This window comes from Mytilus californianus, unplaced genomic scaffold, assembly GCF_021869535.1.
Source record: "Mytilus californianus isolate M0D057914Y unplaced genomic scaffold, xbMytCali1.0.p SCAF_11, whole genome shotgun sequence".
NCBI lineage: Eukaryota > Metazoa > Mollusca > Bivalvia > Mytilida > Mytilidae > Mytilus > Mytilus californianus.
The window spans coordinates 2,196,124-2,213,857 of record NW_026262593.1 but is presented as its reverse complement, the minus strand read 5'-3'; the positions used below and the strand labels follow the sequence as shown (position 1 = coordinate 2,213,857).

The 17,734-nt window shown below is 32.3% G+C and overlaps 1 protein-coding gene across 2 annotated transcripts in view; it reads right to left on the bottom strand.

The window, feature by feature from the left end:
- Positions 1-2,124: 2,124 nt before the first annotated feature.
- The window catches only part of LOC127719359 (cation-dependent mannose-6-phosphate receptor-like), a 61,510-nt gene continuing 45,900 nt past the window's right edge, over positions 2,125-17,734 (bottom strand). Inside the window, exons 2-6 of one of the 2 annotated variants that reach the window (XM_052225461.1) lie at positions 17,286-17,464; positions 14,886-14,998; positions 9,592-9,734; positions 8,560-8,686; positions 2,125-6,160 (exon numbers count right to left, since the gene is read on the bottom strand). In XM_052225461.1, the coding sequence (XP_052081421.1) occupies positions 6,041-6,160; positions 8,560-8,686; positions 9,592-9,734; positions 14,886-14,998; positions 17,286-17,464 (682 nt within the window). In that variant the 3' untranslated portion in view covers positions 2,125-6,040. The remainder of the gene's footprint in view (positions 6,161-8,559; positions 8,687-9,591; positions 9,735-14,885; positions 14,999-17,285; positions 17,465-17,734) is intronic. The other variant, XM_052225462.1, reaches the window with a different exon arrangement.

Sequence of the window (17,734 nt, the reverse complement as noted above, 5' to 3'; positions counted from 1 at the left end):
TCAGCATCATGCAGCTACAATGCAACACCTCCGAATACGAATTCAGCTTCTACCCGAGAACAATCCGAGACTGGAACCATCTACCAGAAAACATCGCAACTTACACTGACTCAGACATTTTCAAGGAAAATCTCTGGTCACACTTCCATCCTGAGACCAGAGTCACAGTGATGCTGTAAAGATCATCCTTGCTTTTATCCTGCACCGACCACAATTTTAACCTTGTATATATTTATTTATTTTTTCGGTTTTGTTGATCACAACTTGTACAGCACCTGCACTTGATGACACAGCATCAGCGTGATGGTATTTTTCTGTTGCTGATTAACGAAACAAGAAGAATGATATTTGCTATGCAGTTGTATTAGCATCGGCACATCTCATTTCCATGGAGATAATTTGGCGCCTCGCCCTCAGTCATGGTCTATTGACTTTAAACTTAGCTTAGTTTACATGTATTAGTTTGTGATTAGGTCAGTTCAAGGGGTTTTGAAGCAAGATGAGGTATGATTGACAATGAGACAATTTTCCACAAGGATTAAATGACGTAGGTTAGCTACTATAGGTCACTCTGTATCCTTCCACAAAGAGCAAAACAGATACTGCACAGTAAGCTTTAAAAGGCTGTGATATGACAAAAATAAAACCTTATTCTAAAAAAGGTTAGAAGAAAAATCAATAAGTCAAGACTGGCATACCAAACAAAGACATGTGATCATATCCATGGAAACAGTGAAAACTTAAGCTTGGGTAATATTTCTGTTGAAACCAGGAGTAATATGTGTTATAGAAAGATATCAATCTACTTGTACACATAGTATCTTTCCTAATCAAAGGGACATAACTGCTGAAAGCTATCATGTACCATAATGAAAATCTAACTCAAACTATGAATTGGTTTATTACCCAAAATATCAAGCTTGCCATCAAAAGCATACTTAAAACGTCATTTAGAAAATCTTAAGTGATCTGTATTATGGTAAATAAATACTAGAGGTGGAATACACAAATCATGCATTGAGGCAAGCTTACTAATTCAGCAGGAAGGCAGACAAACTAACAAAGTAGGAACTTATATCCTCTTTCAGGAAATAGTGTTGACTCAATTCACAATGCACAATGTATTTTATGAGTAAAATGCAAATGTTGAAATTAAATAGCAATGCTTTCACATGTAAATTATCCAAAATATTCAGTCAATGAACCATGCCTAAAGGAACAACACCAAATAATTTCCATGGAGATAAGATATGACATTCCTTATTCAACTGCATGCCAAATATCATTGACTTATCATAAGTGGTTCCCCTTAGATTGACCTTGTCACAAACTTAGTTCAGTGGTTGTCGGTTCATGTATCTCGTATTTGTTTTTCGTAAATTGTTTTGTTATAAATTAGGCCGTTAGTCTTCCCAATTGAATTGTTTCATATTTTTCATGTTGTGGCCTTTTATAGCCGACTATACAGTATGGTTTTTTATGCCCCTGCTGTCACTGGAGGGGCATTAAGTGTTACCCTTGTCCGTACATCCCAAAATTGGTTTCCGTTCTCCAACTTTAGTTTGCCTCAACCAAATGTTTTGAAACTTATACACAATGCTTATTACCACAAAACACAGATCAAGTTCGAATTTGGGTGGCGTCATTTCTACCGTTCTGGCCCTTTATATATGGAAAAAATGCTGAATTTTTCGTTTCCGTTCTCTAACTTTAGTTTGCCTCTACCAAATATTATGAAACTTAAACACAATGCTCATTACCACAAAACTCAGATCAAGTTCGAATTTGGGTGGTGTCACTTTTACATTTCTAGAGTTATACCTCTTTATAAAGTTATATGCAAATGGGGGCATCATCTGTGTCTCATGGACACATTCTGCATTTATTTTTCTTTGTTGAATGCCATAATTGCCTATGATTGCTTACATCCACTTCATTTGAACTTTAGTAGATAGTTTCAAAGTCAACAAATGATAGTGTGAAGACATTTTCTGTAATGGAGGTGTCTGAAAATTGACTGAAAGACTGAAAATGCCTTCATAATTTATTGTTCTGCCTTTTAAGAGCTGTTCATATCAAATTTGGTTTATTAGTGTCTTTTACTGGTAAAAGAACTTAAAACAATTTATTTTCTTATAATTTATTGTCATAAAAATAGTCAACACCAAATCTGAATGAAAATACAAGACATAACAAGGAGAAATCGAGATGACAGGAAATATGGAATACTTTGGATTCATTATTATTCCTGGGATACCAATTGTCATGGACTTCATGGAATAGATAAAGCACTAATTTAAATGTTCAACAAAATGAAAATTTACTATAGGTATGTATGCAGATTTTAGCAAAACCACTAAATCAAATATCCACAAAAGTTCAATTTTTCCTCAATCCACTAAAATTGGTATCCACAAGAATAAATGAATCCACGGTATTTGTAAAACACAGGTATATAAGAAATGAGTTTAAAGGTGTTATTTCAGGACATTAAATGTTTCTCTTTTAATACCCTGTTCCTAAAAAATTGAAAAATATATTACACTGAAGCTTCAGAGTTTTTGCCACTTGAAGTTAAGCCAACAAAATTCAATCAATAATAGTTCTTTAAATAAAAGTCTTGGATCTCTATATTTATTCAAAGGTTATCAAATCTTAACCCTCTTCTAGATCTGTCTCTTAGGTATAAACAAAAGATATATATTTCACTGTTCAGGTTTTTTTTTTCTTTGAATACACATAAATACGCACAAATAAATCACAACATTTAATACACAAAACAGCACTATATAATGACAAATGAGTATTACACAATAAATAAATGTAAACATTTCAAACTTTTGTGTATGTGTAAAGTATAACTTATGTCAAACGTGTGATCTCTCTCCTAAGAAATTAAAAATAACACAGAAATTAATGTATTGGAATACCTCAAACCCTTTCCCCTATTTTATAATAAAAATTATACTTTGGAAAGCTTTCATGTATAAATGATGATGGAAATGTCTCTAATCACATGAACAAATGGATTTCAATTCAGTATTACGTAAAAAGTAAACTTCCTGCAAACCATAAGATACGATAGTAAAGCATTAAAACATTTGATAGGAATCACAATGTTTCCTTTGTTATACTAAATGAATTAAAATATAAAAATGAAAATCTAAAATTCAATTCTAATTCCTCCTTCAAAACACTGGGAATAAAATGATTAGATCAATAGAAGGACTATGAATAATTCAGCCATTTTTATCATATAGGGTAGAAATTCTTAAAATCATTAATACCAATTAACGCTACATTATCACACAAAATAAAAAATAAATTTTAAGTTATACATTTACAAATTTACCTTTTCAATGCAAGAAAAGCCTAGTTAAAAGGTTTGTTTGCTAGTCTTTAAAATAAAAGTCCTTTATTTATCAATATTTTCCCTTTGATTTTAAATACCATAAATTCAGAAAATTTTGTGGTGTTTGTTTATTGCAACAGGATACTTTTTGCCAAAATAAAAACTTGTTTTGTAGTTTATTATTATTACTTTTATGCAGCATTACCTGAAATCGCAATAATCAATCTCAATATATTTTGTCCATTGTGCAAAAAATCACAATATAAATGCTTGCAAAAATTTGTGTATTTACAATAGAGGAAATATAAACAGGGTCAAAAGGTCAAATCAACTAGCATTCTGAGAGTATTGCCATGCAATACATAGTCCCCTACCAGTTAAAAATTCATTGTGCTGGAACAAAATGCTAACTTGATCTATAACTTGTCATGGTGTAAACTATATAACAAATATCAAGTCAATATCTTCAAGCATGATGAAAAAAGGTGTGGAAACTGATTATTTGAGTGAATTTTCTAAGTCCAAGGCCCATAACTCTGCACAAAATCATCAGACCGGAACAAAATTCGAACTTGATCTGTAACTTGTCATGATAAAACAATACACCAAATATCAAATCAATATCTTCAAGCACGAAGAAAAAAAGTGTGAAAAACTTATTTGCCGGACTGTTGGACGGAGTGCCAACCTAAAGTCCCCTTTGACTTCGTCGGTAGTGGACTAAAAACTGATATATAAATGATTGTTACTTGACATGGTAATAGGAGACTCGGAGAAAGAAGATTGTAAAATTTTCATTGTTACACAATGACACAATAGAAACAATAATGACCAATAATGACACAATAGCAAATAAACATATATATATATTCTTATTGTACCCACTCACACTAAAAACATATTGTTAAAATATCTATAATATGTGCATTTGTTCATTTATCAACGTTTTTTCTTTCAAAACGTTTATATCATTAATTATATATTTTATCTAGTAACATTCATTCATGTATTCTCAACAACAACAAAAAATATATCTAAATGTGAAGTGATACAACAATATGATATTTGATACTGTAGATTCATTATTTTATGTGGATTTTTTGGATGAAGAAGAACCATGAATTTTGAAGTACACATACAAATTTTCTATAGGCTTGTATGCAGTCTTTGGCAAAACCATAAAATCAAATAACTACCAAAATACAATTTTTCCTCAATCCACGAAAATTGGTAACCACTAAAATAAATGAATCCACAGTATGTGATATGATATTTAGTGGGGCGGCCCCAGTGCTTCCAAAACGGTCATATTTTCCGGACAAGTACGATAAATTATATAAATGACTTGTTGTGTTGAAGATGAAACGGACACTTTAATAACATAGTTCAGACAAAAAAATTGAAGTTCATGCGATCTTTTCAGTTTTGACCTGAACATTTGCCTTAAACAGCCACACATTTCCGGTCATAAAAGTGACATGATGAATAATTAAATTAGTGCCCCATATATTTTATGGATGTTTATGAAATTTGTGGGGAGAACATCAATGTACAAATGTGCAGTAATGATACTCTAATATTTCACACCTTACTTACTTCACACCTTACTTACTTCACAAATGAATACACACATTTAACATGAATGCAAAAATTAACTGATTCAAAAGAAATCTCAACCTGATTGTTTTTTTTTTGTTTTTTTTGCTTATTAATATTGATCTTTGCTAGCCAAGGGTTAGGATCTAATTCTCTCCTCTCCATAATGATGCAGCATTCTATTAACAAATTCTGGCTTAATCTACCAAGGGTGGAGAGGAGGGGACTAGATCATAAGTCTTTATAATAGCTAGCGCAGATGAATATTATTCAAATCAACAGATTAAGTCTCGAAAAATTTAAAGGTGTTGTCTTTTCTTAACAAACCTTAAAAAACTTTACTCAGTTAAATAAATATATCTAGTAAAATTTGGTGTGTCACTGTGAGGTTAATTTATAAGAAAAATCTGCTCTGTTTTCTTAATTTTATTTTTGTACTGATTGTTGAATTGTATTTTACTTCCCTCTATGTACAGGAAGAATTTATTAATAACTTGTTTAAACTAAAATACACCTGATATCTTAGCATCTATTATGATTACAGAACAGAGTTCTAAAAAAGTGGTGGTCGGAAGGTTTTCACCACCAAACTTTGGCAAAGGACAGACACAATTTTGGTATTTTGCAATAATAGTGAGGACCAGCAGATTTTCTTGAAGGACCACCATGAAAAAAAAGATTTTCGATGAACTAGGACAGAATATTTTGTATAAGATCCTATGACTTTTTTTTCTTTTTTTTTTGCTATTTACACCCATTTTAGATTTAATACTAAAGATTAATTTAATTTGGAATGTTCAATCGGCAAAACACATATTTTTATCACAGCATATAACATTTCCTTAATTCCAAGCTCAAACTGGATATAAATAGGCATATCAACACTCAGCTATTTGCCCCTAACACTGGTACCCTTCCATAGTTAGAATTGCTGAAATTAACTTGGATCCAGTTTGGTCATTATAGGCCATTAGCTGTATCTTTATAGAATCTTTTCCTGAGCTGATCTGTTGATAGGTCTATAAATACTTTTCATGACAGACAACTCTCCAGATAAAAGTAGTTTCACAATCAACGATAAACAACTGCATTTTACATCGGCAGTAAATGGTCATCGCGGTCATCTTCTTCCTGTAGCTGGTCATCCCCTAAACCTTTGTATGGTTTAGATTCTGATCTACTTCCAGTACGACAAATATAGTTACAACCATCCTGTAAATTGAGAGGACAAAACAATTAATAAATTATTTACTCTTACCATACATATCAACAGATTGTTTTCACATCCATATTTTAAGAACTATTATTGACTTGGCACTTCTGTGTCAGGGGCATAGTAGCCAGGGGTATAACTGTGTACTCTGGATATATTATTATTAGTGGATACCAATTTTCATAGATTTTGTGGTTTAAAAGTAACAACAGATTTAAATGTTAAACAGAGAACAAAGTTTCTAAAGGCTTGTATGCTGACTTTGGCAGAACTTAAATTAGTTCCAAGCAAAATAAATGAAGCCACAGTAAAATAAATTTATTGAAGAAATGATGCAGCAACCCAAAGACAAAAACTAAATAAATGTGGATAGTGTCCACATGTGGACACAGATGATGCCCCCGCTTGCATATCATATAGTTATAAAGGGACATAACTGAAGAACAGTAAAAGTGACGCTAGCCAAATTTGAACTTGATCTGAGTTTTGTGGTAATAAGCATTGTGTGTAAGTCTCATAACATTTGGTTGAGGCTAACTTAAGTAGAGAACAGAAACGAAAAATTCAGCAATTTTTCTATTTGTAAACACGCATAACTCTAGAACGGTTGTGTATAAGTTTTATAACATTTGGTTGAGACAAACTAAGTTAGAGAACGAAAACGAAAAATTCAGCAAATTTTATGTTTATAAAGGGATCAAGAATGGTAAAAGTGTCGCCACCAAATTTCGTACTTAATCTGTATAATGTAGTAATAAGCATTGTGTATAAGTTTCATAACATTTGGTTGAGGCAAACTCAAGTTAGAGAACAGAAACCAATTTTGGGACGTACGTACGTACGTACAGACGGACAAGGGTAAAACTTAATGCCCCCATCGCTACGGCGGGGGCACAAAAAAGAAATCCTGAGGTGACAATATGTAGGAATATCACGGAACATTGTATAATTTTGAAAATTTAGATATTTTTCTAATACCCCAATAATTATCAAAAACTACTTTCGACGAAAAGTTATTGTTAACTGCTTACATAAAGTACTTCTGTTATATAAAATTAATAAAGAATGGATTATTTAGCTCTATAACTTTTAAGAAAAAAAGAAGTTAAAACATGTTCCTTTTCAAAAGAAATAAATGTATATAACATATATTGACAATTAACTCCTTTCTGATTTGATAAAATTATTATATTGTTGATGATATTTTGATATAAAAACATTCAAATTGACAAAAAATTTTGGTTTTAAATGCAATTCACAATTTAGTAATAATATTAAGCTCAAGTGTTTGTGTTAACTGTATAAAGTTGCCATCATTGTGATCAGATTTAGAAAATTGCTTATAGACATTTTTTGACTTCTATTAACTAATGAAAATTATCTCCCACACTTTGATTGCTTCATTAACACAATAATCGAATTTGATTAAAACCTATCATTTTAAATGGAACTCTTCATATTCAATTATTATGTCATTGCATACAACCTCTAAATACAATGTCACTACAAAAGACCTCTAAATATAATGTCACTGCAAAGACCTCTAAAATTTATGTCACTGCAAAAAATCTCTAAAATTTATGTCACTGCAAAGACCTCTAAAATGTATGTCACTGCAAAAAATCTCTAAAATTTATGTCACTGCAAAAGACCTCTAAAATTTATGTCACTGCAAAAAATCTCTAAAATTTATGTCACTGCAAAAGACTCAAATTCTTATGTCACTGCAAAAGACCTCTAAAATTTATGTCACTGCAAAAAATCTCTTAATTTATGTCACTGCAAAAGACCTCTAAAATTTATGTCGCTGCAAAAGATCTCTAAAATTTATGTCACTGCAAAAGACCTCTACATATGAAAACAATTTTTGAAAGTTGTTTCTAAAGATACTTAAACCATGTCAAATGATAATTCCTGCCAAAACAGAAGCTTTTTTTTATTGTAATGGAAGGATCACTACAGATGTAACTATGACTACCAACAGTTTGTAAGTCGCACAGGCCAATAAAAAACAATATTAGTTTTTCAGGCTCCCCAGCATGCACTGTTTTTATTTTTTAAATCAGCAAAATCTGGAAATTCTTCGTTCCAAGTTACAGTATTTTTCTATCATTATATATCCCTATCTTGGTCATTCAAACTATTTTTATCATGCTTATAACAGTTTGAAGTGCTTATAATTCAATGACCAATGTGATTTAGTAAAACATGAGACAAAGATTTTATGCTAGGTAATTTCTGATAGTAAAATTTGTTGTTGCTTTTTTTGTAACTGCAGGTAGTTGGATAAAAGCCTCCCTGCCCCAAAAAATGAAAAAAAATTGCCTATGAAGATAACATTTTTTTAATGGCCTAAGTTCTGTTGTTTTTCTGTAGAGATATCAACATAACTACATACAGCTTGTAAGTTGCCAAAGTCCTGCCAGAAACTGTAGTTAGGTATCTGTTCTTTGCCTTTAGCTCCAAGTACCAGTCTGTTATACAGAAATCCTAATAGGATGTACAGGCACACAACCACAATGAATCTGTAAACAAAACAAAAATATAGCTCCTAGTGCAGGAACACCACCACAAAAATTATTATGTAAACAATTAGTTCCAAGTACAAGTCAATTATATTATATTAGTTAATACAAATAGACAAAAATCAGTAAAACATTTGGGAGAAATGAAAAGCAGAATCTTACAAACGACGTAGAAAAGACAAACAATAGTTTTATACAAAACACTACATATTGTCCATGACCAGTAATTTCTGTAATAGCAAAACAAGATGGGACAAGTCAAAAATTTGCCCAGAAAAGTAGATTTTTGTATAGTCTTGTCTTTGGGCAAATGAACAATTTTGATATTTTCACAGCAATAGGAGCGGAAGTCTTGATCTGTTTTAAGTACTTCTAAAGCTTAACTTCAGAACTTTTCACTGAACATTGAAATAAAATTCAGTACAGTATTCATGATAATATAATTAAGAATCTTCCTAACTTGTAAATTGGGATTGACTAGAAATAGATGAAGCTCACTAATGATATCTTCACTATAAAAAAAATTCCAAGTTCATTCAACATGTAGTATTGAAAAATTTAAAGTATTGGCAAACCATTATTAGAGTGGGGTATAATTATATTTGCATGTAAATATCAACTATTGAACATACTGGTAAATCTACTGTTTTATAACTGGTACCTACACAATTACTAGTTTGGAGCCAACATTGGGATTTATTGTTATCTATGGTTCTAAATCTACTGTTATACAACTGGTACCTACATGATAACTAATATGGAGCCAACACGGAGACTAATGGTTATTGGTGGTTCTAAATCTACTGTTATACAACTGGTACCTACATGATAACTAATATGGAGCCAACACTGAGACTAATAGTTATTGGTGGTTCTAAATCTACTGTTATACAACTGGTACCTACATGATAACTAATATGGAGCCAACACTGAGACTAATAGTTATTGGTGGTTCTTTTATACAAATGTCAGGAGTTGATATCTCAAACAAGTAATAACAATCCTCTGTTTTTTCAATTTCTTCTTCAAAGATTTTAACTGTTTCTTCCTTAAAATATAAAATAACAAAATGTAAGTTACAAAAAGAGGCCTGAATCACTCAACTGGCAAAATATGACGATATTCTCTATAATGTTATTAATTGGGGGGATATCCCAGGCTCCCATCTTCACCCCTTCTTAATTCAAATGACCCTTCACATCACTTGTTAGCTCACCTGGCCAAGTGAGCATTTCTCATCACTTGGCATCTGTCGTCGTCTGTTAACTTTTATAAAAATCTTCTCCTCTGAAACCATTGGGTCAAATTTGACTAAACTTGGCCACAATCATCATTCCGGTATCTAGTTTAAATTAGAAACTCTAAAGAGCCTGTGTCGCTCACCTAGGTCTATGTGCATCTTCATCAATGGATACCCTCTATCATTGTGGAGTGTGGACTAGAATAGAATTAAGAAAATAATTCATGGAAGCCATAGATTTGTTGGAAATTTACACATGGCATGGGCCAGGATATTCGAATTTTATCTTGAGCCTTAGCGAGGGATAAAATTAACGAATATCACGGCCCAGGCCATGTGTAAATTTACAACAAATCTTTGGCTTCCATGAATTATTTCGATTCTAATAGGACAAATACAGTCATTTAATAAAATGCTTCACTGAGGGCAGCCTGATAGAACCGCAGTGGTCGAACCCTGAACAGTTGGGGCAAATTTGGATACAATATTCAAGCTTGATACTATCTGAATTTGGATTGTGATCAAATTTTTGACATAATATAGGTTTCTGACACAAAATAAATGTGGTCAAAAATCTTACAAATCTAATGCGCAATACTGTGCAATTGAAGATTTCTTCTTGAAACTTTTCAAAAATTTGAAATTTTGAAAATTTTGAAAAAAAAATATGAACCCTTTTAAAAAAAAATTGGAAACCCCCTTCCCCCCAAACTTTTTGAATCCCCCTTTTAGCATTAACCATCAAACTCAATTGCATTCTTTCCTTTGAAGTATGGAACCTTGTAGTACAATTTTAGAGAGATCCATACACTTAATCACAAGTTACTGTCTGGAAACTAGAAAAATGCTTTTTTTAACCATAAAAGCCCATTTAAATACATCATGAAAGTATTAAAATAGAAAATGACATCATAGTCATGGCTAAAATTTAAAAATCTTCATCAGCAACTTTTAATAGTAATCTCTAAAAATAAAATTCCTTCAACAGCATTTAAAAGTAACTTCTAAAAATAAATTGACAGCTAGGACTTTGCAACCATAAAAACCCATTTAAATACATCATAAAAGTATTAAAATAGAAAATGACATCATAATCATGCCTAAAATTAAAACACTTTCATCAGCAACATTAAATAGTAATATCTAAAAATAAAATTCCGTCACATACATAATCATGGCTAAAATTAAATAATTTTTAAAATAGAAAATGACATCATAATCATGCCTTAAAATAAACAAAAAACCTTCATCATTAGATTCAGCATATCAAAGAACCCCAAGAATTCAATTTTTGTTAAAATCAAAATAAGTTTAATTTTGGACCCTTTGGTCCTTCATGTAGACCAATTTGAAAACGGGACCAAAAATTAAGAATCTAAATACACAGTTAGATTCAGCATATAACAGAACCCCAATATTTCAATTTTTGATGAAATCAAACCATATCATTATTATTTGCTTTTATATATAAACTAGAAATAACCAACTTAAAATGGAAAATTTTAAATAAAAAATAAAGGAAAAAAAAAATCCCCCCCCCCCCCAAATTTTTTGAACCCACTTATGATTCATCACCCCAAAACTCAATCCCAGCCTTCCCTTTGTGGTATGGTACCTTGCAGTACAATTTGAGAGAGATCCATACACTTGAACACAAGTTATTGTTTGGAAACTAGAAAAATGCTTGTTTTTTGCCCCAAATTCCTTAACGTTTAGGGCAATTACCCACAAACTCAAACCCAGCATTCCCTTTGTGATATGGAACCTTGTAGTACAATTTCAGAAAGATCCATACACTTACACACAAGTTATTGTCATGAAACTAGAAAAATGCTTGTTTTTTGCCCCTTTTTTGGCCCCTAATTCCCTAAAATTTTGAGGCAATTACCCCCAAAATCAATCCCAGCATTCCCTTTGAGATATGGGACCTTGTGGTACAATGTCAGAGAGATCCATACACTAACACACAAGTTATTGTCTGGAAGTTACAAAAATGCTTATTTTTGGCCCCTTTTTGGCCCCTAATTCCTTAACTGTTGGTACCATAACCCCAAAAATCAATCCCAACCTTCCTTTTGTGGTATTGAACCTTATGCTAAAATTTCATAGAGATCCATTCACTTAAACTAAAGTAATTGTGCGAAAACCAATGTGTCCTCGGACGACGATGACGACACCAATGTCATACCAATATACGACCGCAAAAATTTTTGCAGTCATATAAAAAACTGAAGCAAGGGCGGGTATGCCGTGTGTGTGGCTGTGCTATTTTACCCCTATTAGATAAAGCTTAAAATTTCTAATAAATCTATAGCTTGCATGAATTATTTCTTAAATAACTGCTGGAAAAAATTCGTTTAATTCTTTCATTTCTCAACCTAAACATTAGCCATTTCTAATTTAAATTTTGTTCTCGTAAGCTATCGTCTTGAAACGACTTTAATGTGCCAATACATTAATGGAATTTCGCAGAATTTTTTTTTATTTTGATTTTGTACATTTTTCTGAGCTCTAATGCATTAATTCTTTTTGTTATGCATCAGAACAAGAATAAAGGTTCTGTAGGTTTTTTTCAATTGCAATTTTTAACATAGCGAAATCAGCATAGAGTTTGCACATAGGTTACGATACATGTGGATTTACGTCGGAGGCATATTGTAACATCCATTATTATGTACATCTCTGAGTCTGCGCTAAGTATAGATGTATCAGGAATTTTATCACGTTGTTGTTTACAAAGCGAAAGAAGCACGTTCTATTAGAATTCCAGACAAAAATCTTTTCTTTGTTGATCTAGTCTTGGTGATCAATTTTGCTTATAAGTTTCTATCTATCTAATGTAGTTTTTCAGAGATTAGGCAACAGCGAAAAAATGACATTAAATGGGGAATGTGACATGGGAAACAGATGATGACCCCGCTTGCATATAACATTATAAAGGGACATAACCCAAGAACAGTAAAAGTGACGCTACCTAAATTAGAACTTGATCTGAGTTTTGTGGTAAAATGCATTGTGTATAAGTTTCATAACATTTGGTTGATGTAAACTTAAGTTAGAGAACGGAAATGTTAAATTCAGCAATTTTTCCATTTTTAAAGGGGCATAACTCTATAAAGGTAAAAGTGACACCACCCAAATTCAAACTTGATCTGTGTTTTGTGGTAATAAGCATTGTGCATAAGTTTCATAACATTTGGTTGAGTCAAACTAAAGTTAGAGAACGGAAACCCAATTTCGGGACGTACGGACATACAGACGGACAAGGGTAAAACTGAATGCCCCCTCCAATATGACGGGGGCATAAAAATCGTTATTAAAAAAAACAACTCCAATAAGGAGTCATCAGACGATTTAAACCATGTTGACTTATTTGTAGATCTTGTCTTGCTGATTATTTTTGCATATTTAAGTTTCTTTCTATCAATGTCAAATATTATTCTCTTGGCCGAAATCTACTGGAAAAAAACACCAATGAGGCAAAAAAAAAACCAATATTTTATTATAATTATAAAAGACAATTATTTGCAGATAAATAGATTTTAGACCAGAATATCTATCCCAGCTTATTTATGAGGATTTATTTTAGCCTTACCAAGGGAAGTGAGAATTGTGTCTGTCAAACTTCCGGTATTCGCTTGAGTCAAACTATGGGTATCTCAAAATATTTCTCTGGTCCTACTGACTTCGAGATAACTAGAGTCCACTGCATAAGCCAAAAACTTGGAATTTACTAAAAATTTACATTTCAGGGGAAATAACTCCAAAATAGGTTTTCTAATTTATTTTTTTTTAATTTCAAAGAGAGGATCTTGACCTGCTTATCATTTCAACCCTTTTGTCAAATATGCTCTTTCTGCTTTAGTTTTGAGCAAGGGTTTGGAAATTTCTTTACACAATTTCAGTCAATTTGGAGGACTAGAAAACCAGAACCTTAAATTTCAAACTGTCAAATTCATACTAGACATCACAACATAAATGAACCTCTATCAACGGTTGTACGAACTGCATAAAATTTCGTACCTGTTTCTGTAAAAGTATAAAAGAATAATATGTGGAATGCAACAGTTTGAAGCTGCAATGATTTGAATCACTTAAAACTGCAAATCTGCAGGAGTTAAATCATGCTACTTTCATTTTTGAGAAACCGAAAGTTTTCAAGCTCATTACAAACAGTGAATAAAATCAGATTAATGATACAGATTTTTCTTCTGGTTATCAAATGGCACTTAATCAATTTTAATCTATTCTAAAAACTCTAAGGAACATTCAGGTAAAGTATGGTAACATTTGGCCCAATAGTAGATTTTTTTTTTAATTTACGGAGAGACTAGGGACAGACATCGACAAAGGATGCCAAGTGATGGCAAAAGCTCAAATGACCTTTTAAGCCAGGTGAAATAAAAATCTTGCACATAGTTGTTTGACAAAAAAGATACGAGACAAGGTGGTACCTATAGATTACAAGAGCGCAATTATTTGTTTACATTTTACCGGCAAGTTTTCTAAGATGGTACTCAGAATAGAATCTTGGACGGCTTCTGATTGGATGAAACAGGATTGGAATTACTTTTAATCGAAAGCTTATCCAATTAGGTTTAAAATATCCAGAAAAATCAAATTCACATTTTACAAACTATAGAAAATATATTCAATATCTGCAAGTCGGAGCCATTAAAAATCTGCTTTTTTCATTAAGCGAAAAAAATAGAACATGTTTTTCAACTGCATTTTAAGTCAATTTTTGCCGCATGACCATATATATTTTTTTGGTTGTTATGCAACACTGACATTTCTAGTAACAGGAACTGCTACCCATTTTTTTCTAGTCTGTGTAGTCTTCGAGAAAAAAAATATGGAACACCACTGGTACCCTATGGAAAATGCATTACGAATAATTGCGCTCTTGTAACCTAAAAAGATCTTTACACACATCATTAAAGAGGGGAGATAACTTACTCCAGATTTGACATTATTATCACATGTGATCATTATCCTGGCTTTCCTTGGTTCATGTCCACAGTGGTTAGCATATGGCTGTCCATCTAAATATTCTAATATTAACCAGTCAGCTGAAATAAAAGATATAATTGGCTTATATTCTACAGTGATTATTGTACATTTCTGTAACTACAGGTACTCTAAATTCAGAAATTATTGCAAGGTTTTTATTAATGTGAATAATGCGACTGAGTGAATGTCGCAACAATAAGAACTCGCATTTCAATATCCAAAGCATATAACTGTATGCAAATTTTCATAAAATCGCAATAATTAATCTCGCATTTTAGTCCTTTCCCCAAAAATCGCAATAATGAATGCACGCAATAATTTCTGAATTTACAGTTACTACACTGACTTTAAAATTATTGAAATACTATTTAAGGTTAGAAATCTTGATATAGTATCTTTGCAGTAACTGCAAGAACTCTTTTTGTTATTTGTTTGGTGCTTTGTAACAATCTGATGAGTCGAGCCCTTGCCAACTGATTTTAACAGTTTGTTTTTTATTGTGATGATATGCCTGTTCTCTAGGATAGAAAGAGAGTTGAGCATCCACAAACATATTTATCCTTGACATATTATTTTTGTGCCTCCACTTTAGAGTTTGTTGATGATTGTTTACTGTCATACAGTTTTTTGTTTATTATTGTAGTAAAAATCAGGCCATTGTTTTTTTAAAAATTGTTTCTATGGGTCTGTTATACATGTAGCTTACTATACAGAATGGGGGTTTCCCATTGTCACACACTATACAGTGGCCTGTATTTGTTCATATTTTTGCCTTTAAGTCCTATATAAGGATATTTATCTCTTTAACAATTATATCATACATCTCATTATTTTTATACTTATCAATTAAAATACTTAATCAACCGTTTAATTTACCTGCTGGTTTATCAATGTTATAAATTTTTACAAATGGACAGTGCTAGTTATGTGAATTCTTCCCTTTTAGATGCAGAGCAGAAATAAGGCAGGATAGCAGGCCACATACACCGTTATGTATCTGTATGTACTGGAAGATTCCTCCATTTTTCGGAGCACCTCTCGAGAGCTGGGAGGGTACAGTGGAATCCGTGTAACTCCCTATCGGGATTAATGGAGATGTGTCACTAACGTATTTATAACAATATTTACAAGGACAATCCCCACCCCAGCACAAAGGGAGTGCTAGGACACTGGGAAGTCTGTTAATTTGGTGGAGGAAGCCGAAGTACTCAGAGAGAACCACCAGGACACTCGGCGTGAACAGACAAACGGAAGACATATCGGCAGATTGATCTCCAGGTCAAAGTAGGAGGCAACTTTGCCCAACCGAGGCCTCCAAAGTACCCATTCTAGTTTAAAACTCCAGTCTGGGTACCAGAGAAGTGTGTGGGAGGGTGAAATCACCCTTCAGATGTACTGAAATTTCCAGCGCCCTGAGTCGGAATCGAACCTGGGACCTTTAGGGTTGTAGCCATCGGTCTTAACCACTAGACCACGAACCCACACTGCATGCCAGCTTAAATCCCTTTGATAGATTTCATTGGTCTAATGGGGTAAATCAATTACTTACAAATGTAGGTCAAATTGACCAATCAGAAATGGTGTTGTATTATCACGATTATTGGATGTTCTGATAATTATAGATAAGTAATTAAAGATAAATAAATAAATAAATAAGCTTTATTTAGAGTCAGTATAGTTTGCAAAACAAGCACATTAGAGCTCTATTGAGCTTTTAACAGACATGATTTGTCAAGACTTCATTTATCAGGAGTCAGAAAATGGGTGAAATAAAGATTGAGAAGCGAAGTTGTCAATTTGTGAATTGACATTCATTTTTAATAGCAGTGTATTGTAGGTGTAATAGACTTTTGGGCTTCATATATAAAAGTACCATAAAAAACCCAACTTGTGGAGCAAGGTAGCCCCTGGCACAAATCATTTCAAACTTTATACTGGTAAATTAAAGTGATTTTCTATACAACAGCTTATAATTTGTCAAAATTTCAATACATTCAATAAAATTTCTCAATAATTTCAATGGCTACTGGACTTAAACATCTGTCCATTTTGAATCCATTAGTTCTTTAACTCAAACAAAAATAGAGCTAAAAACTTTCAACCAACCAATCAGATTACTAGAAATCCAAATAACCATGAATATTCATCAATACGTCAATAATGTATGCAAACATTTCTATGTAATCAAAATTTAGAGAAGACATGTTTTGTCGTTTTATCTAACATTTACATAATTATACATCTTTATTCTACAATCTAAAAATACACAAAATAAAGAGGCTATCACATAGGGTTGCTGTCCAATTTATATACAGTAAAATATTTCCTACATGTAGTTTTACATACTTCCTTCTATAAGCTGGGAGTTATTGTAACAGCCAATTATCCAATGTTTTAAAGGACCTTTATCTTTAATTTCATTTTGTACAACTCCAACATTTTCCCCAAACTGTTTCTGTGGGTCAGCATTCACACATATCCCAATATTATAGGTGTACAGGTTTTTTGAGTCAGTTGTTTCAAATCTGAAAGAATAAGATTAAAAAAAAATACACTAACAGTCATGTGCCAGATGATCACATGGTCCAAATAACAAATGAAAACTAATACTAAAGATTCAATCATATCTATCACATTGTTTTCTAAGCAAATATTTACACCGTGTATCATCGGGACAGCGGATATGGCTACCTGGGTACCTATACACTGGTATTTGTACAGTAATGTTGTTTTTCTTAGACAATGAACAGAGAACCAGGTCAACCGCTTGGTTAGTACCTATATCTGCTGTACCG